This window comes from Garra rufa, chromosome 14 (assembly GCF_049309525.1).
Source record: "Garra rufa chromosome 14, GarRuf1.0, whole genome shotgun sequence".
Taxonomy (NCBI): domain Eukaryota; kingdom Metazoa; phylum Chordata; class Actinopteri; order Cypriniformes; family Cyprinidae; genus Garra; species Garra rufa.
In genome coordinates, this window is record NC_133374.1 from 27829696 (window position 1) to 27857682 (window position 27987).

The following is a 27987-nucleotide window of genomic DNA, read 5'->3' on the forward strand; positions in this document are numbered from 1 at the left end:
AACAAAAAGTGGCATGTCCAAAATTATTCATATCCTTTGCAAACTGTCACAGTCTATGGGAAAATCCAAAGTTTTATACCATTCCAAATAGTCTGTTCTAAAGCATCCTAATTACCCTGATTCATTGGGAAAAGCTGTTTTAATCAACTCAACAGGTGAAAAACAGAAGCTCTCTGCTGTTGGTTTGTGGACAGTCATGGCTAAGACAAAGGAGCTCACTGAGGACCTGCGGCTGTGCGTTGTGGCTGCTCGCAAGTCAGGAAAGGGCTATAAGACCATATCTAAATGTTTTGAAGTTCCAGAGGCTACAGTGCAAAGTATTATTAAAAAATACAAGATGTTCCGCACTGTGAAAAATCTCAGAGGACGTGGTCGGAAGCCAAAAGTGACACCTGTGCTGGCCAGGAGGATAGTGAGAGAGGTAAAAAAAGAATCCAAGGTTTACCACCAAGGCCATCCTGATCAATCTGGGCTCTGCTGGTGGCAACATCTCAAGGCAGACAGTCCAATGGACACTGTACACCGCTGGGTTCCACGGACGCAGACCAAGGAGGACACCACTTCTCCAGATAAGGCACACAAAAGCCCGCTTGGCCTTTGCAAATGCTCATCTGGAGAAAGAAGAAGACTTCTGGTCTTCTGTTTTATGGTCAGATGAAACAAGAATTGAGTTGTTTGGCCACAATGATGTAGCCTTCATTTGGTGTAAAAAAGGAGAAGCCTTCAACCCTAAGAACACCATCCCCACTGTCAAACATGGTGGTGGGAACCTAATGTTTTGGGGTGTTTTTCAACCAGTGGACCAGGGAACCTAATCACAGTAAACGGCACCATGAAAAAGGAGCAATACATCAAAATTCGCAACAACAACATCAGGCAGTCTGCAGAGAAACTTGGCCTTGGGCACCAGTGGACATTTCAGCACGACAACGACCCGAAACACACAGCAAAAGTGGTGAATAAATGGTTAGCAGACAAAACATTAACGTTTTGCAGTGGCCCAGCCAGAGTCCTGACTTAAATCCAATTGAGAATCTGTGGAGGGAGCTAAAGATCAGGGTGACAGCAAGGAGACCCTCCAACCTGAAAGAGTTGAAGCTCATCGCTAAATGAATGAATGAATGGGCAAAAATACCAGTAGAGACATGCAAAATGCTGGTCAGCAATTATAGGAAGCGTTTGATTGCTGTAATAGCCAATAAAGGCTTTTCTCTTGATTATTGAGAAGGGTATGAATAATTTTTTGTTCAAATGTAAATAAAAGATGAGTAATAATTTGTTCCACAATGATGCCTCTTGTACATAGTCTTATTATCTTCTGGGAGACAATATTTTTCTTTAAGAATCCTCGTTTTGTACTTAATTTTTCTAAAACGTTGCATATTGTGGTTGTATTCTCTAGAGCGGTCTTACAGTCATGAGTCTGGACATCCTGAGTCAGTTCCCCTCCCCACCTGTGCCCAACCTACCCGCAATGGCTATGACCATTCCTGCTGTCCTGCCTCAGCACCAGCAGCAAATCATGACCCAGCCACCTGTGTCCATGGCCATGCCGACTGCCGCGCCGCCTGTCATGGGAATTACCCCGAATCCACCCGCACAACCACCGGCCAGCTTCATCACCAACTTCCCTCCTGTTCAGGTAAACAGCAGACACTTTATTACAGATAATAACTGCACTCTGTCACGCAACTGATTTATTGTTCTGTTGGTTTATGTTAGGCTACCAAGGCCGATGACGATGATTTCCAGGACTTCCAGGAAGCTCCCAAAGCTGGCACTGGAGATGACTCATTCACAGATTTCCAAGGAGAGACAGGAGGAGCGTTCCCCAGCATGACGACATCGTCCCAAAGCGGGTACGAGCGCAGCTTTTCATCTGTTGTTGCGTGCCTGCGAAAGCATATTTTATATGTAATGCAAAGTGCTTGTAGAAATGCATCATAAAGCAGCATCTCATTAGTCGTTTCTGATATTGTTTTTATGCTTTATTAATTTCTCTAGACTCGGTTTGCTCATCTGGAGCATGGAATCGCTCTTTGCTTTGTAATGACTTGTAATAACCTGGCCATTGCAACAATTAAACCCCCACCATCTTTTCTAATGAACCCATTTCAATGGACAGCTGATAAGCTCATTCCATTTTATTTCCATTCACATCTGCACGATTTTATGCTCTCAGGGAAAAGACAGCGAAAGGCAATTATGGAAAGCAGGGAGTAAAAGGTTGGAAAGTATATTTTCGCTGAGTGCCACGGCCTTTGCCGGTCGATCAGCTTCACTAAGCACAAAAGGATCCTTTGTTTTAGAAGAATATTTTTGGGGCTTGAATGTGTCAGATTGCTCGCTAATTAAATCAGTGAAAATGAGAAGTGTTGAGAATAATACAGGAAGTGAAGGTGAGAGCAGAGGTTTTCTCCTGTGCTGGGAATATCACTCTGTTATGAGGGAAGTGATCCGAGACGGAGAAAAGGGGAAGAAAGAAACTTTTGTGTGGAAGAAAGCTGATTTCATTATCATTCTTTTACAACTGAAAAACATTGTTGTATATAGTATATCTGGCCAACATTGGCATACTATTTTCAGTTTGTTTTGTATGGAAGCATCTTACAGTTCTGACTTATTTTCTTCTTCGAATTGCGTGATAGAAACTTGCAATTGCAAGTTATAAAGTCGGAATTCTGAGAAATAAACTCTCAATTCAGACTTTTTTTTTTGTCTCAATTGCATGTTATAAAGTCGGAATTGTGAAATATAAACTCACAATTCTGACTTTATAACACACAATTGTGAGTTTATATCAAGTAATTCTGAGAAAAAAGTCAAAATTCCGAGTTTGTATCATGCAGTTCTGAGAAAAGTCTAAATTACGAGTTTGTATTACGCAGTTCAGATTTTTTTTCTTAGAATTGTGAGATATAAACTGACATTTGCAAGAAAAAAAATAGCAATTCTGACATTGTAACTCGCAATTGGGAGTTTTATCATGCAATTCTGACTTTATAACACACAATTGTCAGTTTATGCCACACAGTTCTGAGGAAAAAAATTCAGAAATATGAGTTTATATCACGCAATTGTGAGTTAGAGTCAGAATTGCTTTGATATACACTTTTAAATGCAAATGCGAGTTTCACAACTCTAAGAAAAAAAGTCATATTTGTAAGAAAAAAGTTGCAATTCTGAAAAGAAAAACGTTGCAACTCACAAATGCGAATTTCTCTAAATTCGGAGAAAAAAGGTCAGAATTGGGAGTTTGTATCATGGAATTCTGAGAAAAAAGTCAGAATTGGGAGTTTGTGTCAGGCAATTGTGAGTTGTAAAGTCAGAATTGCGTGTTATAAACTCCAAATTGCCAGTTATAAAGTCAGAATTTACAGAATTACACCGAGATGTAAACTCAAATTTGGGAGAAAAATTTAGAATTGCAATATAAACTGACAGTTCTTTTTTTCTTAGAATTGCGTGATATGAACTCCCTATTGCGAGTTGTCAAGTCAGAATTGCAACTTTTTTCTTGCAAATGCGAGTTTGTATCTCACAATTCTAATAAAAAAGTCAGAATTGCGAGAAAGTCAGAATTGCAAGATACAAACTCGCATTTGCAAAAAAAAAAATATAACTGACTTTATAACTCACAATTGCGAGTTTATATCTCACAATTCTTTGAAAAAAGTCAGAATTGTCAGAAAAAAAGTCAGAATTGTGAGATATAAGCTTGCAATTGCAAGGAAAAAAGTCAGAATTGTGAGATACAAACTCGCATTTGCAAGAAAAAAGTTGCAATTCTGACTTGACAACTCGCAATTGGGAGTTTATATCACGCAATTCTAAGAACAGAAGTCAGAATGGTCTGTTTATATTGCAATTCAGAATTTTTCTCACAATTTTGAGTTTTTATCTCGCAATTCTGACTTTTTTCTAGAAATGTGAGATAATAAAACTAAAATATAAACTCGCAATTGCAAGAAAAAAGTCAGAATTGCGAGATACAAACTTGCATTTGCAAGAAAATATCTCAATACAAACTTGAAAAAAGTCACAATTCTGACCTTATAACTTAACCCTTATAAACAATTGGCAGTTTATATCACGAGAAATAACCTTTTCTTATTTTTTATTCAGTGGCAGAAATGGGCTCCATAGTTTTAATGTGGGATGCACTGAATGCTAATTTTGCACACTTTATAGCAGGGATAGTATGCAAATTAGGATTGTGCCTCAGGCTGTGTGTGTTTAGTCTACATTTAGGAGCATCAAATGACAAAAAAAAGCATCTCAAAACTAAATATGATGTTTTGGCTTGTAAACTCTTTGCAAACTCTTTGTAGCTTGTAAAGCACTTTGATCTGTTTGGACTGACTGGTGTATGTTTTGTCTGCTTTATACAGTGTTCCTGCCATGCTGACTCCAGTGTCAGGGTCTTCATCCTCCTCCTCCTCTGATAAATACGCAGTGTTTAAACAGTTGTCAGTAGAGCAGCCTGCAGAACCCACACCCCCTGTCTCAGGTAAAACACACACACTCAGCTCTATACACCTCATTAGCCCGTTGAGGAAGGCAGATCTCTCAGAAGACTGCTGTCATATCGGTTTAACTTTAAAGACAGATTCTCTTGTCTAAACGCATTTGAGATAAGACTGTGTGGCCCGCAGATGTGTTTTGCATAAATTTATCCTGCTATTTATCACCTTCCTGCAGCTCCTGCTATCATTATTATAGTCTGCACACTTTACTGCTTCTACACACAGGCATTGTTTACTGTGTTTTGTTTCAGATTCAGGGGACAAATACAGTGTTTTCCGAGAGCTTGAGAAGCCTTCGGACAGAAAACCAGTTGGTAAGCAGATGCATGTCTGATGCAGCATGAACACATCAAGTATCTGCTTTTAAAAGATTAAATTTAATATGATTTCGCCAGCCTATAGTGTTTAGTTTGATGAAGGGCTGCATACACTGATGTAGGCATGTGTGCGTGTCCCTGTCTCACTAGAGCAGAATCCAGTGGGGACAGCTCTGAGAGAGCCAGTAAGTCAATGGTTGCAGTGATCTCCCATAGTTCTGTTCTGTTCTGTTCTCTCTCTACCTTTGATTCCTTATATAGCCTGCAGCTGAAATAGAAAAAAGTTTGTCATCTGTGTGTCATTCACTTCTAGTGGTCGATCAAAATGGGTCTTTATTAGCCTGTATTGAAAGGGCATAGTGGCTAATGGATGATGAATTGCTGCTATTTATGAAATGTAAAATCACATTATCAATTTTCACAATATTTAATACTTTTTTAAAGCAATAGTTCACCCAAAAATGGAAATTCTGTCATTAATTACTTACTCTCATGTCATTGCAAACCCGTAAGACCTTTATTCAGAACACGAATTAAGATATTTTTGATGAAATCCAAGAGCTGCAACTGACATGTTCAAGACGCAGAAAGGTAGTAAGGACATTGTTAAACTAGTCTATGTGACATCAGTTGTTCAACCGTAATGTTATGAAGCTACGAGGATACTTTTTGTGCGCAAAGAAAACAAAAATAATGACTTTGTTCAACAATTTATTCTATTCTCTTCAATACACTTCTGGTCCTTGAACATGTCAGTTGCGTTTCTGTCTATGCAGGGTCAGAAAGCTCTCAGATTTGATCGAAATATCTTAATTCGTGTTCTAATGATGAACAAAGGTCTTTCGAATGTAATATTAGTAGCATGTAACGAATAATGAATAATAGTAATAGCAAATCTACATCATCCATTAGCAAGCTGTCGAAGAGGTTGGCCATATGACCAAAAAATTGGTCAGTCGAATGTGTCAAGCAGTCCTACGCTGCACTGATAAATTTACTAGGGCTGCACGGTCATGCATATTTACACGGTTTGATGTCCACATATTCCTGAAATGGCCGTGGCTGTAGCATTTTTGTCGTAAAGAAATTGCCAAATATTAAAGATTAAGTGGACATTTGAATTAAATGTTGTTTAGTCAATATTAAACAAGGATTAAATTGCACGGTAAAGTGTAAAAACAATTCTATTGTTCATATTTTTGCTTCAGTTCCATTGTATATGTATTTTAAGTAATTTATTTTAAGTAAAGGCTATTGTTTGCTTAGGTCTATTTTTATTACCTCAAAATAAAATTCTGATTGTCGGAATAATCAGTCAATTACTCGATTAAGCGTCTGATTACTCCATTAATAGTAACAGCCCTACTGTTGATGGATACTTCATATTAACACACTATATATCATCATACCACCAGATTTTGTAAGTAACACAAGACAAAACTAACTTCATTGGTGTGAGCCAGTCTAAGAATGGCCAAATATTGCCTGATTAATTGGTCCACCACTTGTCACTTCACTACAAGTGAAATGAGAATTGATTGTGTGCTGAGACTGAAATATTCTGGTAAATTTGCTATATTCTTTGTCAAGTTAATTTCTGTCTTCCTAGTTAAAGTCTTGAGTTGCATTGTGCCATCTTTGTATTTCAATTCAGCAGTCAGACGCAGCTCACGTTAAAGCATCGCTAATCCGTTTTTCCCTTTTTAGGCCCATGAAATGGAGCTCTGGGCAACTTGTAGGCAAACTCTGCATTGTGCTGTGCCAGCTCTTTGTCCTTTGTTGTTTTGGTGTGAAATGCAGTTCGCCATGCCCTTCAATTGTTTTCTTCTCGTTTTTCCGCAGGGGAGGGATTTGCTGATTTCAAGTCTGTCAGTGCCGACGACGGCTTCACAGACTTTAAAACAGCCGACACCGTCTCTCCACTAGACCCACCAGACCAGGCCAAGTTCCAGCCAACTTTTCCTCCTCCTTTCACTTCTTCTCAATCTCTGTCCCATTCTCAGCCAACCTCCCTGGCTCAACCTAGAAATCCTCTCAATATGGCAGACCTGGACCTCTTCACAACAATGGCTCCTCCCGCTCCCGCTGCCACTTCCACTGCTGACTCCAAACTCAATCTGTTCCCTTCAGCGCCTCCATCCCTGGTATTGCCCTCAGTCGCGAAACCTCCCAGCGTGGGGGGTGATGACTTTGGAGACTTTGCTCTTTTTGGCTCCTCAACGTCCTCCGAAGTAGCTCCCACCACCACTACGGTTGGAAGAGCAACTGGGACAAAGGTTCAGGACGACTTTGCTGACTTCATGGCGTTTGGGAGCTCGAGAGATCAGAGAAGCGAGACCAGCTCTGGAGACGGTGGAAATGAAGGCCAGGCGGAGACGTCCAAGCAGAGGCAGCAAATCAGCACTGATAAGTACGACGTCTTCAAGCAGCTTTCTCTAGAAGGTGGCCTGGCCTACGACGATAACAAAGAAAGCGGTGGAGGCTCCTTCTCGTCGCTCAAGAGCGACAATGACGACTTTGCAGATTTCCAGTCCTCCAAATTCTGTACGGCGCTGGGCGCGTCCGACAAGAGCCTGGTGGACAAAGTGGCCGCCTTCAAGCAGGCCAAAGAGGACTCTGCCTCTGTGAAGTCCCTGGACCTCCCGTCCATTGGGGGCAGCAGCGTGGGTAAGGAGGACTCGGAGGATGCACTCTCAGTACAGCTAGACATGAAGTTGTCAGACATGGGAGGAGACCTGAAGCATGTGATGTCTGATAGCTCCCTAGATCTCCCTGGTTTGTCATCCCATCAACCCCCAGCTGCAGGTGAGGAATTAGTACGCTTGCTCTGGTGAAGTCTGGCCCACTCTTTTTCTCTCTTTCACACATGCTCAGGCCTCTCAAAGGCTGAACAACCGCCCTATCAGATGCCCGGTTGGACCACTGTATGTGTGTTCAGTGTGGCTGAGTTATAGTTACATATCAGAAACTTGCTACACGTCATATCATATGCAGTCATTCCCATTCAAGTTATATACATTTCCGGTTGAGTCATGCACAATTGTAAACCTACAGTATTTATTGTTGTTAATGTTTATTTATTTATTTATTTAGCTTATGTATTATCATTTTTACCAGTGTGCTTGTGAATTTGAATCTCATGGGATTAGTATTATCGCTAACAGCACAATAACTGGTATTATTAACTCCTAGTGTTACCAGGTGATCAGGCAGTTACGAAAGCACATTTATATGCAGTATTTAATTCGAATAGCTCGTGACTTGGTTTTCTCTCCTGTCGTCCATCTGTTCATGTTGTCATCAACGTCATTGGTTTTCTTGTTTCCCTCGCTTTTGAATGTTATGTCAGTGTTTCTGAAACGCAAACCAAAGCAGCACATCTTAATGGTGGAATGCACAAAAGCTGTTCACGCTGCACTTGATTAATTCCTCAGATTTTCAGGACTGACTGACATTTTGCAACTGATAAAATCAGATCCATTTGTTCAGTCTGTGAAGTGCCAAGAAAGTGAGAGTAGCTGGAACACTAAGGTGGAAAGAGAAGAAATTTGGACTGTACGTTTTTGTTACGAATTTGGCTTCTCATGTTCATTCTTTACTTTGGGACATACAGAACTCAAATTAACTATTATGATAATGCCTAAACATGAGTTTGAATACGTTTGTATGTCTTATGCGTTCATGCATATCGTATGCTGTGTCCAAAATCATACTTTTTACTACATAGCCACATACTGTCATTTGTTATGTGGGGACATAAATACAGTATAAAAGTGAAACTAAATATTTAAAAAAAAAATGCAGATAAACAAAGTAGAAATTAATAAAAAAAATTGAAAATGATTTGGACACAGCTGTGGACCTGAGTTCCTAAAAAGCAATTAAAATCCATCCAATCTAGCCATTTAGACTGAATTTAATTTCTGTAAGTGTGATTGTAACACGATTTCTAGGGTCCTATGATTTGCGTGATAAAAATGCAATTCACTGCATAAAACGCAAGTAGCAAAATTTTGGATGCATAAATCAAAACTATGTGCGTTTCCGTTTACTACACATATTAAAAGCGTGTGTGACGCTCACTGTGTTTAAACCTCACTGTGTTTAAACCTCTGCCGCCTCGAAATATGAGTACATGAACACATAAACAATCTATAGAACTGCTCTGAGAGTCACTTCATTAGCATTTTACTGTTTCTTGAAAGAAAAACTATTATTACATCATATATAAACAGAAACGTAAAGTTCTTCACATCAATCTGTCAAAAAAAGTTTGGTTTTTGATCGAAATTAATGAAAAACAGAATTTGGTATAAATAAAACAGAATTTGGCCTTAAAAATTGTATTTTGTTGAACGTTTAATTAATTTCTGTTTGTATACATTGCATGATTTAAATTAATTAGACAGGATTTTTTTTTATTAATATCTGTTCATTTAACCCTTAAAACAGTCTAGATGTTAAATGGAAAAAACAGAAATCTAGGAAAATTTAAACGGAAAAAAATGACATTTTGCAAAAATAAAACTGATTTCATAGGGCCCTAGATTTCATATAATGTTTTGTAAATCTGGTTTTTACAATATCTGATTTCATTATTTCACACAACATACAATTAAACAGATTTTACTTGGATGAAAAAAAAAAGAAAAAAAAAAGTATTTCATAGGGCCTCAAAAATGTAATTTTGTAAAACTTAATAAATTGCTGTTAGATTGTGTACATTTCATTAATTAATTTAATTAGACATGCTTTTTGATTAATATCTTTGCATTTAACCATTAATAAATTGGAAAAAAAACGAATTTGGAAAAAAAATTAAACAGATTTCATAGGGTCCTAGATTTCATATTATGCTTTTTTGAATCAGGTTTGTACAAAATCTGATTTCATTATTTCACACAACAGACAATTAAACTGATTTGACTCACAGCCAAACTTTATAATGATCACATTTGACTTGATAATGTTCAGATTCAAATCTGTGATTAGGTGATTATAGAAAAGGCAAAATATTTTGCTCAAGATGGCATTATTCATTTAAATTCTGACATAACGACGCATCTGACTTTACATTCGTTCAGATTTTTGACTTTAAGCCATTTTGCGCTCATCATAATTACAGATGGAATATATAAAGAGCCAGATTAATATGCTAATGGCGCTGAAGTCTTGGCTGTTTGTCCAGTGCAGGCAACTAGATTTGTCCAAGCATGATAAATGATCTTGACATTTCTGTCCTTGATCTGATTTACAATTCCACCTTCCTATAAAGTCATATAACGGCCTCTCTCGATGTAACCAACAGGTGTTGTAGTGAATATCGTCCTGGACACACTTGTTTTGCATGCAACCGTTCATCCGTTCATGTGATGGTTATTCGTGTTGCATGTGCATGGAGAATCCTCGATGCCGTGCCTCAGTGCATACATTGCAAAAAATACAAAGCACTACCTTATTTAAGTCGAGTCATATCACATCTGCATGAACTGGCTGCCCTGTACTTGAGCTGCATACTATGGGCATCAGATACCAGTCCACGCTGAGAAATCGGAGAGCACATTGAGGCGCCAAGTTATGGAGATCTTCTCCTTAGATGCCTCAGTGAACCCAGTAGCTCTTGATGGACCTGTCTTTTCCTAACGTCAGTCACCATTTATTTACACTCGTTCTCTGCTTCTCATGTTATCTGTTTTGCATGAAAAGCATCCCATAAGTGTGTGTGCTTGTGTTCACTTTATCATTCATCTTCATCATGTATCAGGGTGAGAACACAGTCACAGTATTTCATTCAGTCAGCTTCAGGCATCATATCAGCCCTCGTTTGCACAGACTGGTAGGCGTTGAAGAAGCACAGTAGGAAGAGTTCCCATACACTTGTGTGGTCTCACTAGAGCCAACAACCAGACCTGAAAATGATATACACCACTGATTTTTGCTACCGCCATGTATTGTCAGAATTGGCATGAGTTTCTCAGTAGTAATTACAGATTTTGACTAGTAAAAACTGTTTTATTAGATTTAGGTCTTGACAGGACAAGTTTGACTTAATGCATTTTTGTCAAACTTGTCATGTCAAGTTGGAAATTTAATGAAATATAGACTTTAGCCGGAGTAGATGCCATATTTAGTTTGTTGTGAATGAAGTGAGAGGGTTTTTGTGGGATGGAAGTAGTTTGAACAATATGTTGTGTCTCTACATTTCTTAGGTTATGTCTATTTGTAGATACAACAGTATGTCAGTTATCGTCTGGTATTATTTTCTTTTTTTTTCTTTTACCTTTTAGAATCAAGCATTATTAGATATTTTAATTGTCTAATTTAAATGATATTTACTGTCATCTACTGCTCACTCAAAGGAAAAGTTCACCCAAAAAGGAAACCAAATAGTTGCTGGTAGCCATTGGTTTCTATAGTATTTTTTTCCATACTATGTAAGCCATCTTGTATATCTCACAATTTCGAGTTTATTTCTTTCAATTGCGAGTTTATATCTCGTAATTTTGACTTTACGCAATTCTGAGTTTAAATCTCGCAATTCTGAGTTTATCTCACAATTCCGAGTTTATATCTTGCAATTCCGAGTTTATATCTCGCAATTCTAAGTATATATCTTGCAATTCTAAATTTATATCTTGCAATTCTGAGTTTATATCTCGCAATTCCGAGTTTATATCTCGCAATTCCAAGTTTTTAAGCCACAATTCCGAGATTATATCTCGCAATTCCTAGTTTATATGCTGCAATTCCGAGTTTATCTCGCAATTCCAAGTTTGTCTCACAATTCCGAGTTTATATCTTGCAATTCCGAGTTTATATCTTGCAATTTCGAGTTTATATCCTGCAATTCCGAACTCATATCTCACAATTCCAAGTTTGTCTCACAATTCCGAGTTTATATCTTGCAATTCTGAGTTTATATCTCACAATTCTGAGTTTATATCTTGCAATTTTGACTTAATATCCTGCAATTCTGAGTTTATATCTCGAAATTCCGAGTTTATCTCGCAATTTCAAGTTTGTTTCACAATTGCGAGTTTATATCTCGCAATTCCAAGTGTTTAAGGCACAGTTCTGAGATTATATCTCGCAATTCCGAGATTATATGCCACAATTTCGAGATTATATCTTGCAATTCCGAGTTAATATCTTGCAATTCCGAGTTTATATCTTGGAATTCCGAGCTTATATAACACGATTCTGAGTTTGTCTCACAATTCCGAGTTTACTTCTTGCAATTCTGACTTTATATTTCACAATTCCGAGTTTATATGCCGCAATTCCGAATTTATATCTCACAATTCCGAGTTTATATCTTGCAATTCCAAGTTTATATTTTGCAATTCCGAGTTTATATCTCGCAATTCAAAATTTATCACAATTCCGAGTTTATATCTCTCAATTTTGAGTTTATATCCTGCAATTCCGAGCTCATATCTCGCAATTCTAAGTTTGTCTCACAATTCCGAGTTTATGTCTTGCAATTCTGAGTTTATATCTCGCAATTCCGAGTTTATATCTTGCAATTCCAAGTTTATATTTTGCAATTCCGAGTTTATATTTTGCAATTCCGAGTTTATGTCCCATAATTCCGAGTTTATATCTCACAATTCCGAGTTTATAGCTAGCAATTTCGAGTTTATATCTTGCAATTTTGACTTAATATCCTGCAATTCTGAGTTTATATCTCGCAATTCCAAGTTTGTCTCACAATTCTGAGTTTATATCTTGGAATTTCGAGTTTATATCATGCAATACCAAACTCATATTTCACAATTCCAAGTTTGTCTCACAATTCCGAGTTTATATCTTGCAATTCTGAGTTTATATCTCACGATTCTGAGTTTATATCTTGCAATTTTGAGTTAATATCCTGCAATTCTGAGTTTATATCTCGCAATTCCGAGTTTATATCTCGCAATTCCAAGTTATTAAGCCACAATTCCAAGATTATATTTTGCAATTCCGAGATTATATGCCACAATTTCGAGATTATATCTTGCAATTCCAAGTTAATATCTTGCAATTCCGAGTTTATATCTCGGAATTCCGAACTTATATCTCACGATTCTGAGTTTGTCTCACAATTCCGAGTTTATATCTTGCAATTCCAAGTTTATATTTTGCAATTCCGAGTTTATATTTTGCAATTCCGAGTTTATGTCCCATAATTCCGATTTTATGTCTCACAATTCTAAATTTATATCTTGCAATTCCAAGCTTATGTCTCGCAATTCCGAGTTTATGTCTCACAATTTCGAGTTTATATCCTGCAATTCCGAGTTTATATCTCGCAATTCTAAGTATATATCTTGCAATTCTAAATTTATATCTTGCAATTCTGAGTTTATATCTCGCAATTCCGAGTTTATATCTCGCAATTCCAAGTTTTTAAGCCACAATTCCGAGATTATATCTCGCAATTCCTAGTTTATATGCTGCAATTCCGAGTTTATCTCGCAATTCCAAGTTTGTCTCACAATTCCGAGTTTATATCTTGCAATTCCGAGTTTATATCTTGCAATTTCGAGTTTATATCCTGCAATTCCGAACTCATATCTCACAATTCCAAGTTTGTCTCACAATTCCGAGTTTATATCTTGCAATTCTGAGTTTATATCTCACAATTCTGAGTTTATATCTTGCAATTTTGACTTAATATCCTGCAATTCTGAGTTTATATCTCGAAATTCCGAGTTTATTTCGCAATTTCAAGTTTGTTTCACAATTGCGAGTTTATATCTCGCAATTCCAAGTGTTTAAGGCACAGTTCTGAGATTATATCTCGCAATTCCGAGATTATATGCCACAATTTCGAGATTATATCTTGCAATTCCAAGTTAATATCTTGCAATTCCGAGTTTATATCTTGGAATTCCGAGCTTATATAACACGATTCTGAGTTTGTCTCACAATTCCGAGTTTACTTCTTGCAATTCTGACTTTATATTTCACAATTCCGAGTTTATATGCCGCAATTCCGAATTTATATCTCACAATTCCGAGTTTATATCTTGCAATTCCGAGTTTATATTTTGCAATTCCGAGTTTATATTTTGCAATTCCGAGTTTATATCTCGCAATTCAAAATTTATCACAATTCCGAGTTTATATCTCTCAATTCCGAGTTTATATCTCACAATTTCGAGTTTATGTCCTGCAATTCCGAGCTCATATCTCGCAATTCCGAGCTCATATCTCGCAATTCTAAGTTTGTCTCACAATTCCGAGTTTGTCTTGCAATTCTGAGTTTATATCTCGCAATTCCGAGTTTATATCTTGCAATTCAAAGTTTATATTTTGCAATTCCGAGTTTATATTTTGCAATTCCGAGTTTATGTCCCATAATTCCGAGTTTATATCTCACAATTCCGAGTTTATAGCTTGCAATTTCGAGTTTATATCTTGCAATTTTGACTTAATATCCTGCAATTATGAGTTTATATCTCGCAATTCCAAGTTTGTCTCACAATTCTGAGTTTATATCTTGCAATTTCGAGTTTATATCATGCAATTCCAAACTCATATTTCACAATTCCAAGTTTGTCTCACAATTCAGAGTTTATATCTTGCAATTCTGAGTTTATATCTCACAATTCCGAGTTTATAGCTTGCAATTTCAAGTTTATATCTTGCAATTTTGACTTAATATCCTGCAATTCTGAGTTTATATCTCGCAATTCCAAGTTTGTCTCACAATTCTGAGTTTATTTCTTGCAATTTCGAGTTTATATCATGCAATTCCAAACTCATATTTCACAATTCCAAGTTTGTCTCACAATTCCGAGTTTATATCTTGCAATTCTGAGTTTATATCTCACGATTCTGAGTTTATATCTTGCAATTTTGAGTTAATATCCTGCAATTCTGAGATTATATGCCACAATTTCGAGATTATATCTTGCAATTCCAAATTAATATCTTGCAATTCCGAGTTTATATCTCGGAATTCCGAACTTATATCTCACGATTCTGAGTTTGTCTCACAATTCCGAGTTTATATCTTGCAATTCTGACTTTATATTTCACAATTCCAAGTTTATATGCCACAATTCCGAATTTATATCTCACAATTCCGAGTTTATATCTTGCAATTCCAAGTTTATATTTTGCAATTCCGAGTTTATATTTTGCAATTCCGAGTTTATGTCCCATAATTCCGAGTTTATATCTCACAATTCTAAGTTTATATCTTGCAATTCCAAGCTTATGTCTCGCAATTCCGAGTTTATGTCCCATAATTTCAAGTTTGTATCTTGCAATTCCGACCTTAAATCCCGCAATTCTGAGTTTGTCTCATAATTCAGTTTATATCTTGCAATTCTGAGTTTATATCTCGCAATTCTATCACAATTCTGAGTTTATATCTCTCAATTCTGATTTATATCTCACAATTCCGAGTTTATATCTTGCAATTCTGAGTTCTTGCAATTCTGACTTCATCACAATTCCAAATATATATCTCGCAATCTGAATTTATATCTTGCAGTTTGGAATTTTTTTCTTGCAATTCTGAGTTTATATCTCGCAATTCTGAGTTTCTCGCAAATCCAAAAATATCCTGCAATTCAATTGTTAATTTTTTCTTGCAATTAAGTTTATATCTCACAATTCTGAAATTTTCCCTCGCAATTCACAGATATAAACACCGATATAAATTGAGTTATCTTGCAATTTTTACTTTTTTTTTCTCAGAACTGTGAGTTTGTAAAGTAAGAATTGTGAGATTAAAAGTCACAATTACCATGTTTTTTTATTCAGTGGTGGAAATAGGCTTTCATGGGATCCAAATATAAGAATACAACATATTGAACGAACTGTACTTCCATTCCTCGCAGTCTCATTTCCATAGACAACATGCCAAACGCAGCATCCAATCTGACTGAGATCTGTAGGAATCCTTTTGCATTCTTTTCTTAGTAACTTCAGTGATTACTAACATTTCCTCAACCTTGTCAAACACTGTTCTAGTTACATCACATATAAATGCTTCTAGTTGAGTTACTGGACACCTCTAGAGCCCAAGCATAAATACTGTAGCAGGTCGAGAGTGTTGGGTTTCCTAACACTTGCAGTACGCCCCTGGATGTGTAGCTAACCACCCTAGAGTATCTTTTTTCCAGGCCAGAGCCACTTCTTGTGGTCCTTCCACGAGAAGGTGACTTTATTTCAGGTTTGTTGCTGTACGTCTTCTCTTGTAGACCACACTGAAGGAGGAACTCTTTCTAACGTTGCTTTTCTATGCTCCAGTACGTGCCAGCCTTCAATTTGTGAAATTGACAAGTATTTACACGCAGTAAACAATTAGTAGGATTAGTCCATGTTTCTGGCATACTTACAAAATAGGTTGTTTTTATCAAGAATGGAAATGTATACATGCAAATTTAATAGTGTATTTTTATTACAGGAAAATAAACTCTTATTTATTTTGAATATAGATAGACTTGATTAGTACTGCTGATTGTGTTGACGCATTTGTGCCAGAAAGCATTTATTCGTATTTATGAAGAGAATACTGCTTGCCGTGATATAAAATTGTTACCTTTTTGACTTATGTGGGTCAAAAATTGCTCCAACCGAGATGTACAGGATGGCGAGAGAAAAAGGGTACTGTCTCTTTTTGTCGTTCTTTACCTGTCACTCAAACCAATAAATGCTCTAGGATTGATTTCTCTGGTTTCTTTTAACCCTTTGAGCACCTACCAGAGCATTTCAAACCCTGGTCAACCTAAAGTTATGGATTGATCTAGGCTGTACAATTATGATAAAAATCACTGTCAATCATTTACCTTAATATTGAGATCGAAATGATAAATTTTGATTGATAGAATGTAATAAAGGGGAAAACTGCATGTTTACTTATTTTTTTTTATTTTTTTTTAAATGAATACAATTTAAAATGATTTAATTTTTAACATTTAATTTATACATTTCTATTCATCTGGACATGATTGGTCACAGTGTTCAGTAGTGGTAGAGCCAAATGAAACACATTAATTGATGTTTTAAATTGTAAATTAAATTTAAATGTTTCGATTTCAAAGTTTTGATGCTAATATATTATATAAAATCTCTGAACAAGTCTCTCTAGGTTCTCAAAGGGTTTTGATAAGCTGCATAAAACCAATATTAGCATCACCTTGATCTTTGCTTAAATGTTCTGTATCACTTTCCCTTATTTCTCATTGCTTTTTCCTTTTATAGTCCGACTACAGTGTGTCTTTGACCAATGACAACTAATCTAATCTTAATCTGTGAATGTGCCTTCTCAATGCTGGGTTCTGCGTCTGGATTTGGGATTTTCTGTCCTGTTTTTGTTTTCTTCTCACTTCTGCTTTTTCTGACTTTGCATGCCCTTGTATTCTTAAAATGCAAAAAAAAAAAAAAACCTTTTTAATTGTTAGTTTGGCAAGACTATTGTAACAAGATCTTTCATGGAATTTTGTGACCTCTCTCTCTTTCTCTCTCTGCCAATGTTGTCGTAATAAATATGAATAATGGTACAGCAGACATGCGTGCCGTCTTGATTTCTCTCTCCATCCTTCAATCTTGCCACCCAAAGCAGATTTAGTCATCAGAATTATCACACTGCACCGGGTCCTTGTCAATTTCACAAATTGATAGATTGTGTGAACAGTCGTGCCCCGCTCAACTGAGGGAAGTAGGTGTTTTCATGCATATGTGAATTAATCATATTTATTTTTAAAGGAGACCTATTATGCCCCTTTTAACAATATGAAATATAAGTCTCAGGTGTCCCCAGAATGTGTCTGTGAAGTTTCAGCTCAAAATACCTCACAGATCATTAAATATATCATTTTGAAAATGCCTATTTTGAGTGGAAGCAGAAACGCGCTGTTTTCGTGCATGGCTTTTTAAATGCAAATGAGCTGCTGCTCCCCGCCCCTTTTCTAGAATACAGCTCGCACCTCAAATTCTCTGCTAAAAAACATCTGTTTGGTTTTGATTAGTATGTCTATCCCGGTGAAATCATGTGTTTTAAAGCCATATTAGTTTAAACTTCTGATATGGGGTTTTCTGAGCACACACATCTGAAGCACACCCAGAAAGCGGCTGTCACACAGCATGTGAGTACTAAAATAAGTTCTCTTTCAAGTCATATTGCGCTTAAACTGTCAAATACACAAGTTTATGTTAAAAACACACATAAGTGTGACATAACAGTCGGTTACGTTTGTGAAGGTGCACAGCTGGGAAAGAAATTACATATTAGATCCGTGTGGTAGCAGCGTAATATACAGTAAATAAATCAATTTATCAATAAATCCACTGCTGTCTTGTCTCATCTGAGGCTGGGACTCTAGTGTTCTGTGCTCGTCTGTGCATCCAAAGAAAGAACAGTTAGCAAGCTTTGCTCGCCATGGGTGCAAACATGCAGATTAAAGGGCGGTAATATTATGATAAAATCCCTTTTTTTCCCTTATGGGGGGAGTAAAATCTCAGCGGCCCGTTTTTTTTCACAAGCTTGCAGAAAAAGGCTTACTAAAACAAAGTTACTGAATACACCCGGGTCCCGATTATAGCACTTAAACTCAGATTTAAAGTATATTAAAGTCAGATTTTCATGATATGTCACCTTTTAATTATAAACATGGCCTCCAAATGAAGCCAGTTCTTCATTTATAAATAATATAAGAATATATATATATATATATATATATAGGCTACTCTACAGAATTGGTCTTGACAAAAAAATGTTCCATATATGTATTTGAACTAAGCTCACCCAGTAGCTTTAAAGAGCACATCACAATGCATGGTTGCATTTTTTTTTATCAGTCTGTCACTATGGTTGATTGTACGAGAGTGTGAATGATTGCACGTCAACACTCTACACTGAAAAGCAGAAAATTGTATCTCCTGGTGAGTCACAGCCCAGTTGTGATTTTCAGTCAAACAGTGATTCATTTTAGAGAAATGAAAGATGCAGAATGACCTTCAAAATGAGGTTATACTTCTAGTAACAAATCTGTAAAGCATTCATCAATCCACACATGTAGATGTCGCTCATCCAAGTCTAGTCAATAAGCAGTTGAGCGTTGCCTCCCAGACTCAGAATGACTTCTGGATGTAGATAAGGACTCAGGGATCATTAGAGTGGCTTTGCGCCAGAAGAGTCTAGTTAATGAACCAGGGCTTCATCATATAAAGTTATCAGGAATAATTCATCATGAACAAGGAGCACTTGAGACGCAGTGATAGATTGAGTCATCCTGAACCGTACCATTAGCAATAGAAAAATAGACTAATTGAAAAAAATGACCCGGTCATGTCTATGGTTTCTAAACCGTTTCTAAGTGTACGCAAAAAAGCACAATCTTGTGTTATTGTTGATTTTTATATATTGATATTTTTAACCTAATGCATAAAGGAGTAAACTGGGTAAAATAGTATAAACGAGTTTAGATACAACTGTAATCTCAATGACTTTTACAGTGTTGTACAGATTGTAAGCTCTTCTATTTTATAGATATACATGTTAAAGAGGAAACCCTGCATTAGAGGCCAGGGGGTGAAAACTTTTTGAATTTAAAGATCAGGGTAAATTTAACTTATTTTGTCTTCTGGGAAACATGTAAGTATCTTCTGTAGCTTCTGAATGGCAGTACTAAATGGGGAAAAAAAGGATATTTAGTCAAAATAAGAAAAATGTACACTTCTTCATTTTGTTCAAAAGTTTTCACCCCCGGCTCTTAATGCATAATTTTTCCTTCTGAAGCATCAATGGGCATATAAAACTTCAGTAAAAGTTGCATATAAGCCCCTCAGTTTTCCTCAGTGTGAAAAGATGGATATTAAAATCATCTAGTCATTGTTAGAAAGGGTTCAAATACACAAAACCAAAGAATTTGTGGGACTTTGATCGTAAAAAATAACATGCATCTGATCCCTCTTATTTTGGTAAAATAATTAACATTTTGCAGATTCTTCAAGGTGCATATATTTAAAAAAAAAAATGTTTTTTTTGAATGGGATGTCCCATGTTGTCATTACAGAGTCTGATGATTTGAAATTTGACCCCTTCGGCACATCCACCGTCAGCAGTCTTGGCAGCTACGACTGGTCCGACAAGGAAGATCTCTCGTCTGGTCAAGGTAAGAAACTCCAGGGAGGACTGCCATCTTCAGCTGTCGTCCAGAGGAAAGAGACGTCTTTCGGGAGCTCGGAGAACATCACCCATACCACGGTTGCGAAGGTGACCACCTTTCCAATCGAAGATGGTGGCCCCACCACCGAAAGCCGGTTCGAAGCCTTTGCTGACTTTGGCTCCGTTGAGCAGGCCGGTCAAGACAACGACGACGACTTTGGCGACTTTGCCAGCACGGTTTCGGAGAAATCGGACTCCCCTCTTGGAACCACAGAAGCAGAGGGCAGCCAGGGTGAACTGACGGATGAGTTTGGAGCCTTCCAAGGTGACAAGCCTAAATTTGGCAAGTCAGACTTCTTGAAAGCCAGCACTCAGGCCAAAGTGAAATCCAGTGAAGAGATGATCAAGAACGAACTCGCTACCTTTGACTTGTCTGTGCAGGGTAAGTGTCATTGAAATATTTATGATTACATGACAACTATATGTTATGCTCAAATTATAAAGGGCTAGTTCACCCAAAAATGAAATTTACTCACCCTCAAGCCATCCTAGGTGTATAAGACTTTCTTCTTTCAGACAAATACAGTCAGAGTTATATAAAAAAAATGTCCTTGCTCTTCCGAGCTTTATAAAGGCAGTGATTTTAAAGGCCAATAAACAGGGTTTGTACAAGGTGCTTGAAGTACTTGAATTAGATGTTTTGAAATTTTAAGATAGCAATATTCCTGAAGAGGTACTTGAAAAGTCATTTGATTCAGCTGGGGGCTGTAACACTGACCTAAGTCAAATGGACCCAAGTCATTTGATTCTGATCTAGACTTCAAATCTGTATTGCAAATCATTTGATTCAGATTGGGACTTTGAGTGGTTTTGTGAATCATTTGACTTAGATCAGACTTTGCATGTTGTGAATAATTTGGTTCAGATCAGGTCTTCAGAACGCTTATCTCGAATCATTTGATTTAGATCGGGACTTCGGAGTGGTTTCGTAAATCATTTGACTTAGGTCGGAGTTCGCGTATTTTGACTGATTTGATTCAGATCGGGTCTTCAGAGTGCATGTTACAAATCATTTGATTTAGATCAGGACTTCGGAGTGGGTTTGTGAATTATTTGACTTAGATCGGACTTCGCATATTGTGACTCATTTGATTCAGATCGTTGAGGAACATTGAGGGAGATATCAGAGTTTTTCGAATGGCTTGCTACTGCCGTACATGGTACATGTAATGGCGACACGTCAACGTCACTTCCCTGGTTTGGGAAAAGCACGTAAAAGTCCACCTACTATGTCTGTGTGCATGTCAACGTAGTAGGTGGACTTTTACGTGCTTTTCCCAAACCAGGGAAGTGACGTTGACGTGTCGCCATTTGTAGTTTTTGAGACTAGTAGGGATCGGGTAAAAGTTGTTTTTAAAACACTCATGGTGGACTTTTTCTGATGCAGCGTTTTGTGAGTACATACCCAATTTACACTACTGTAGAAGTTTGGTAAGATTACGTGCACGTTTAGTGGTGCAATTTACGAGATACATCACATGTACCATGTACGGCAGTAGCAAGCCATTCGAAAAACTCTCTGATATCTCCCTCAATGTTTGACTAAGGTAAAATAACTTTGTATGGGGTATTTACATGGGCTTCGGAGTGCATAGCAATGAAGCCAAATCTACTCCGAACCATCCCTTTAAATCACTGGTCTCAAACTCAATTCCTGGAGGGCCACAGCTCTGCACAGTTTAGCTCCAACCCTAATCAAACACACCTGTTCCAGCTAATCAAGGTCTTCAGGATTACTAGAAACTTCCAAGCAGGTGTGAGTTGGAGTTGGTTGGAGCTAAACTCTGCAGAGCTGCGGCCCTCCAGGAATTGAGTTTGAGACCTCTGCTTTAAATAGTGAGTCATTTGATTAAGATTGGGACTTTGGAGCGCGTGTGGTGCATCATTTGATTTAGATCGGGACTTCGGAGTGGTTTCATGAATCATTTGACTTAGATCAGACTTTGCATGTTGTGAATCATCTGATTCAGATCGGGTCTTCAGAGCACATATCGTGAATCATTTGATTCAGATCGGGACTTCAGAGCACATATCGTGAATCATTTGATTCAGATCGGGACTTCAGAGCACATATCGTGAATCATTTGATTCAGATCGGGACTTCAGAGCACATATCGTGAATCATTTGATTCAGATCGGGACTTCGGAGTGGGTTCACAAATCAATTTGACTTAGGTCGTACTTTGCAGGAATCATTTGATTCAGATCGGGTCTTCAGAGCGTGTATAGCGAATCATTTGATTTAAATCAGTCCTTCGGAGTGGTTTCATGAATCATTTGACTTATTAGACTTTGCAGATCGGGTCTTCAGAGGATATATCGCAAATTATTTGATTTAGATAGGGACTTCGGAGTGGTTTCGTAAATAATTTGACTTAGATTGGACTTGGCATATGGTGAATCATTTGATTCAGATCAGGTATTCAGAGCACGTATCACAAATCATTTAAATCAGATCGGGACTTTAAATCGTGTATTGCAAATCATTTGATTTAGATCGGGACTTCGGAGTGGTTTCGTGAATCATTTGACTTATCAGACTTTGCAGATTGTGAATCGTTTGATTCATATCAGGTCTTCAAAGCATGTATTACTAATCATTTGATTCAGATCGGGACTTTAAATTGTGTATCGCGAATCATTTGATTTAGATCAGGACTTCAGAGTGGGTTTGTGAATCATTTGACTTTAATTGGACTTTGCATAAAGTGAATCATTTCATTTAAATCGGGACTTAGAAGTGCATATCGCGAATCTTGCGAATTGAATGATTCGCAATCCGCACTCCGAGTCCTGATCTGAAATGATGGTTCGTGAATCATTATTCAGATCAGGATTTCAGAACGTGGATCGCAAACCAGAGTTTTACTATGGTTAAACTATAATTAGTCTAGGAAAACCATATTTAATTTATGGTTACCATGGGTAAAACTATAGTAAGGATGTCTTTTTTTGCCAGGTTAACAAAAAAACGAAAGAAAAAACTTTATTTTAACTTTATTATTTATTTATTTATTTAAAAAGTCCTTGAAAATGACAAAAGTAGTGCTTAAAAATGAATTTTAGAAGGCCGTTATTAACCTCCCGGAGCCATGTGGAGTACTTTTTATGATGGATGGATGCACTTTATTGGACTTCAAAATCTCAACAGCCATTTACTGCCATTATAAAGCTTGGAAGAGGCAGGACATTTTTAAATATAACTCTGATTTTATTCGTCTGAAAGAAGAAAGTCATATACACCTAGGATGGCTTGAGGGTGAGTAAATCATGAGGAAATTTTCATTTTTGGGTGAACTATCCCTTTAAGACAATGGGGTCTTATTCGCTAAAACATACAAATTTGTGTGTGCAGTCTGTGTATGATTGCGTGTAATCCACATGACTGTTATGGAATGAGTGTTTTGGATCCATTGCATGTCCACAACTGCATTCTCTCTGAAAGTCAACAGATGGCAGAGTGGCGTTTAAAGCACACGACAATGTCAATAGATAAACACGGCCACCCAAATCCCTCATCACTTTCCCCCTTTGCTTTTTCATCCTCGCTCCCCCATAATGCATTAGCACTTACTCATTAACTTAAAAGCTTATTTGCCTCTTATTGATCCCCACCCACATCCGCTAAATTTCATTTGTTCAAACAAAAGAGGGTTTACTCCTCCTATCAGACGGTTAATCTGAGGAGCGGGTTTTGTGGAGGAATGGATTAGCGCCTGAAACCATGCAGAGACTGATGTGCTTCCCAGCAGGGGTGTGATTACCTGTCGCTGCGTCTCATGAGTTTGTCGTGCCGCTGTCCGTCTCCTCGCTTATGTGTGCATGCCGTGTGTTTGTGCCAGTTTGACTGTGTGATGCCTGATGAATAATGCATGCCTGTATTACTATGCTGCTCTTTTGCACATAATTATCATTCGTTGCAAATTAGGTGTTTGCGGTTTGTGTTGTGGCCCCACGTGGATTAGCGGCGACAGTTTGAGTGCTTCGGAAAGTTTTAATTATACTGCAGGATCAACAATTAAACTCATACAATAAATAAAGAGAGTGTGTCATCCTCTTTCTCACATCACCATATGGTTTTAGAGTGTAATGAGAAATTTTTGTCCTTTCAATTTCGAGATATGCAGATGTATTTAAAATACAGTTCGTACGTACAGTAACTTGAATAAACCTCTTCTGTGAAGAGCATGTTTTTAGTTACTGAATTAAAATTCCTATTATTTTTTGTTAAGATGTGTCAGTCTGGTACATATGAAAGTCTGTTTCCACCACTAAATAAAAAAATGTTATTGCAAATTCTGCAATTCTGAGTTTTATTCGCAAATGCAAGTTTATATTACAAAATTCGGACTTTTTTCTCGCCATTACAAGTTTGCATCTCGCAATTCTGACTTTTTTCTTGCAATTGCGAGTTTGTATCTCACATTTCTGACTTTTTCTTGCAGTTATGAGTTTATATTTCGCAATTCTGACGTTTCTCACAATTGTGAGTTTGTATCTCGCATTTCTGACTTTTTTTCGCAATTGCGAGTTTATATTTTGCAATTCAGATTTTTTTCTCGTAATTTAGAGTTTGTATCGCAATTTTAAAAATGTCACTTTTGTTGTTTTATTATTATTTATATACTATTATAGTATTTCTTAATATTCAGAATTAGCGCTTATTTTTATATACTCAGTTTTCATTTCAATTTTTACATTTTAGTAATTTTGCTGTGCTTTTGTTTTTATATTTAAAAAAAGGTATTTTTTTATGTTTTAAAAATGTTAGTACTTCCAACTTATTTTGGTTAGTCTACTGTTTCTTTCATTTATTATATATCTATTATATTTTTTTTATGTAATATTTGTCAGAAAAAAAAGTCAGAATTGTGAAATATAAACTCGCATTTGCACGGAAAAAGTCAGAATTGTGAAATATAAAATTGTAATTGCAAGGAAAAGTCAGAATTGTGAAATATAAACTTGCATTTGCATGGAAAAAGTCACAGTGTAAGGAAAATGTTACACGACATGATGTTTCACAGTCATTCAATTTTACACTTTTTTGAAAATATGCATATAAAATATAATTTTTTTTTATAAGTTATATAAGTTATATAAGTTTTATATCCTTAGAAATCTGACATATATATGAAGAGCATGCATCTAAGAACTTTTTGCATTTTTTACATTTTAAACTAGATTTTTCAGTCGACGCTGATGCCTTATGAGCAGCATGCCGACATGTAGCGCTGTTGTGCTTCGGGCGTCCCAAGTTTGAGTCCCAGCTCCTCTCCGACTTCGCTTCCTGTCTAGCTACTGTCCTATCCACATAAAGGCATAAAATGCCAGAAATAAATCTTAAAAAAAAAAAAACCTAGGTGTTTCATTTTCTTTATCACGGACACTCCCATTTATCATTGACCCATTTATTTGTGCACAGGTTCCCATAAGCGTAGCCACAGTCTGGGAGAGAAAGAAATTGTACGGTCCATCCCCTCTCCTGCCCCTGAGCAGCCCTTCAGAGACCGATCCAACACCCTAAATGAAAAACCCGCGCTGCCGATCATCCGCGACAAGTACAAGGACCTCACAGGAGAGGTGGAGGTCAGTCACTCGCTCTCTCTCTGTTCTCTCTGGTACATACGTTCTCTTTGAGCACACAGACAGGTTCTCCTTGTTGAATACAGCCTGAGGTTTCTCAGTGAACAAAGCTCTCATTCTGTTTCATCTTTTGCTCTTTTTCATCTTTTGCTCTTTTTCTCCCACTGTCTCTCGTCCAAACTCTGGCAGGAGAGTGAGCGATACGCGTACGAATGGCAGAGGTGTTTGGAGAGCGCTCTGCAGGTAACGTATACCTCCATACACACAAGAGAAGTTCATTTCAAGAACAAAAATGTACAGATAATGTACTCACCCCCTTGTCAGCCAAGATGTTCAAGTCTTTCTTTCTTCAGTCGTAAAGAAATAGTTTCTTGAGAGAAAACATTTCAGGAATGTTCTCCATATAGTGATCTTCTTTGGTGCCCATGAGTTTGAACGTCCAAAATGCAGTTTGAATCGACGCTAAACGATCCCAGCTGAGGATGAAGGGTCTTATCTAGCGAAACGTTCGCTTATTTTCTAAAAGAAATTACAATTTATGTACTTTTTAACCTCAAATGCTCGTCTTGTCTAGCTCTGCGATGTGCATGCATACTCTGTCTACTCCGGTTCAATACTTCTAAACTGTCTGACATGGCTGTTTTACCCTTTTTTTTTTTTTTAGTGTTCACTTTGTAAACACTGGGTCAGTACTAGAGCTGCTCAATTATGGCAAAAATCATAATCACGATTATTTTTGGTCAATCGTGTAATCACGATTATTTAACACGATTATGACTGGGTCCAAAACTTTTTATTAGTGACTAATTTAAAGATAGCAATACAACAGAAAAAAGATACAAAAAAGTGCTTTTTAAAAAAAATACTGAATACATTTATACAAGTTTAAAGTAGTCTAACAGCCTACTACAGAGATGAAATGCAATTATTAGAATGTAAAATAAAACCGCGTCTTCACTGTAAGAATTAAACATGCTTTGTTTCTTATTTAAACTACAAAAGTCCTTCATTCAAGAGCAGTGAGTGATTTTTCTTTTTGTATTTTTACATTTTATTAATATTAAGCACAGAGACAGCAGAAGGAATATTATTTGTTGCTGCTTTAAGAGCCACACGGATCCAACATACTGTTACACACGTATTTTCATTCTCAAAGGTTTATGATCATTTAAGACATAACTGACAAGGGTTTACATGAATAATCACCAAGAGCCTCATTTTGAATTTTTTTTGAGTGTATTTGACCGTTTAGGTGCGCACCTTGAGCTAAAAGATAACTTTACATGTCCGTGTTCTGCTCCGTCTCTGAGCACATACACAGAACAGCGCAAGTTCTCTTTATCGCTTTTAAAATCACAACATCTAAGAAACAATAAATCAAGCACGTCCCATTTTATGAAAGTCGCGTTACATGAGTTTGCTGATTTGCATGTGAAATTAGGCTTTTATGGAGGAGTGAAAGGGGGCGGAATGGGGCGATTACTGTTTTTTCATGATAGTTTGAAGCCGAAGTCGAAATCAAAACAGAATTTTGATTAATTGCACAACCCTAGTCAGTACTTCTGCAGTGATGTAGGACGATTTTTAAGTTGGAGGAGAAAATGAGATGGGAGTTTTTGAACCTACCCTAACTGTGCTAAACCGGAATACACATGTGCATCGCAGAGCTAGACAAGACAAACTTTTGAGGTTAAAAAGTATATAAATTGTAAAAAATTTTTTTTTTTTTTTAGAAAATAACCAATCGTTTCGCTAGATAGGACCCTTCTTCCTCGGCTGGGATCGTTCAGAGCCATTTGAAGCTGCATTTAAACTCCATTTTGGAAGATCAAGCTCACAAGCACCATAACAGTCCACTGTATGGAGAACATTCCTGAAATGTTTTCCTCAAGAAACATAATTTCTGTGTCATTTCTTCCTCTTCCAGGTCATCACCACTGCCAATAACACCCTTAATGGCATCAGCAGCTCCACGGTGTGCACGGAGGTCATCCAATCAGCACAAGGGATGGAGTACCTGCTAGGTGACTACTCTTACACTTTATTTACTGGTCAAAGACCAGCTTTACCCATCATAGCAGACCAAAGATCAGCCACAATCTCTTCATCCACATTCATACCTGCTCCTCGTGCGCCCTGCAGTCTTCAGTCAAACAGACAGGCCAGGTGTTCTGGTTATCTGCTTCCTATTTCTGTACCCACTCTTTCACACAGGGCGGCTTTAATGAGCTTTACGTGCTTGTGCCGGTGGGAGGGGAGCATGGGGTGCTGTTGTTACGTAGAAACAAACTGTTAAAGCTCTTTGATCCGGCTCTTGCGATTGTGACTGGAGAGCGAGCAGGGCATTCTGGGTCTGACCGGGGGAGGCTAGTGTTACGGAGTGGAGCAG

General features: G+C 37.3%; 1 protein-coding gene across 6 annotated transcripts in view; it reads left to right on the forward strand.

Moving 5' to 3' along the window:
- synrg (synergin, gamma) overlaps window positions 1–27987 on the forward strand; it is a 75964-nt gene that overhangs the window by 21534 nt on the left and 26443 nt on the right. For all 6 annotated transcript variants that reach the window (XM_073817787.1, XM_073817788.1, XM_073817789.1 and 3 more), the window contains 9 exons: window positions 1403–1642; window positions 1723–1859; window positions 4392–4510; window positions 4778–4840; window positions 6686–7648; window positions 19861–20394; window positions 25438–25601; window positions 25788–25841; window positions 27526–27622. In XM_073817787.1, the coding sequence (XP_073673888.1) occupies window positions 1403–1642; window positions 1723–1859; window positions 4392–4510; window positions 4778–4840; window positions 6686–7648; window positions 19861–20394; window positions 25438–25601; window positions 25788–25841; window positions 27526–27622 (2371 nt within the window). The remainder of the gene's footprint in view (window positions 1–1402; window positions 1643–1722; window positions 1860–4391; window positions 4511–4777; window positions 4841–6685; window positions 7649–19860; window positions 20395–25437; window positions 25602–25787; window positions 25842–27525; window positions 27623–27987) is intronic.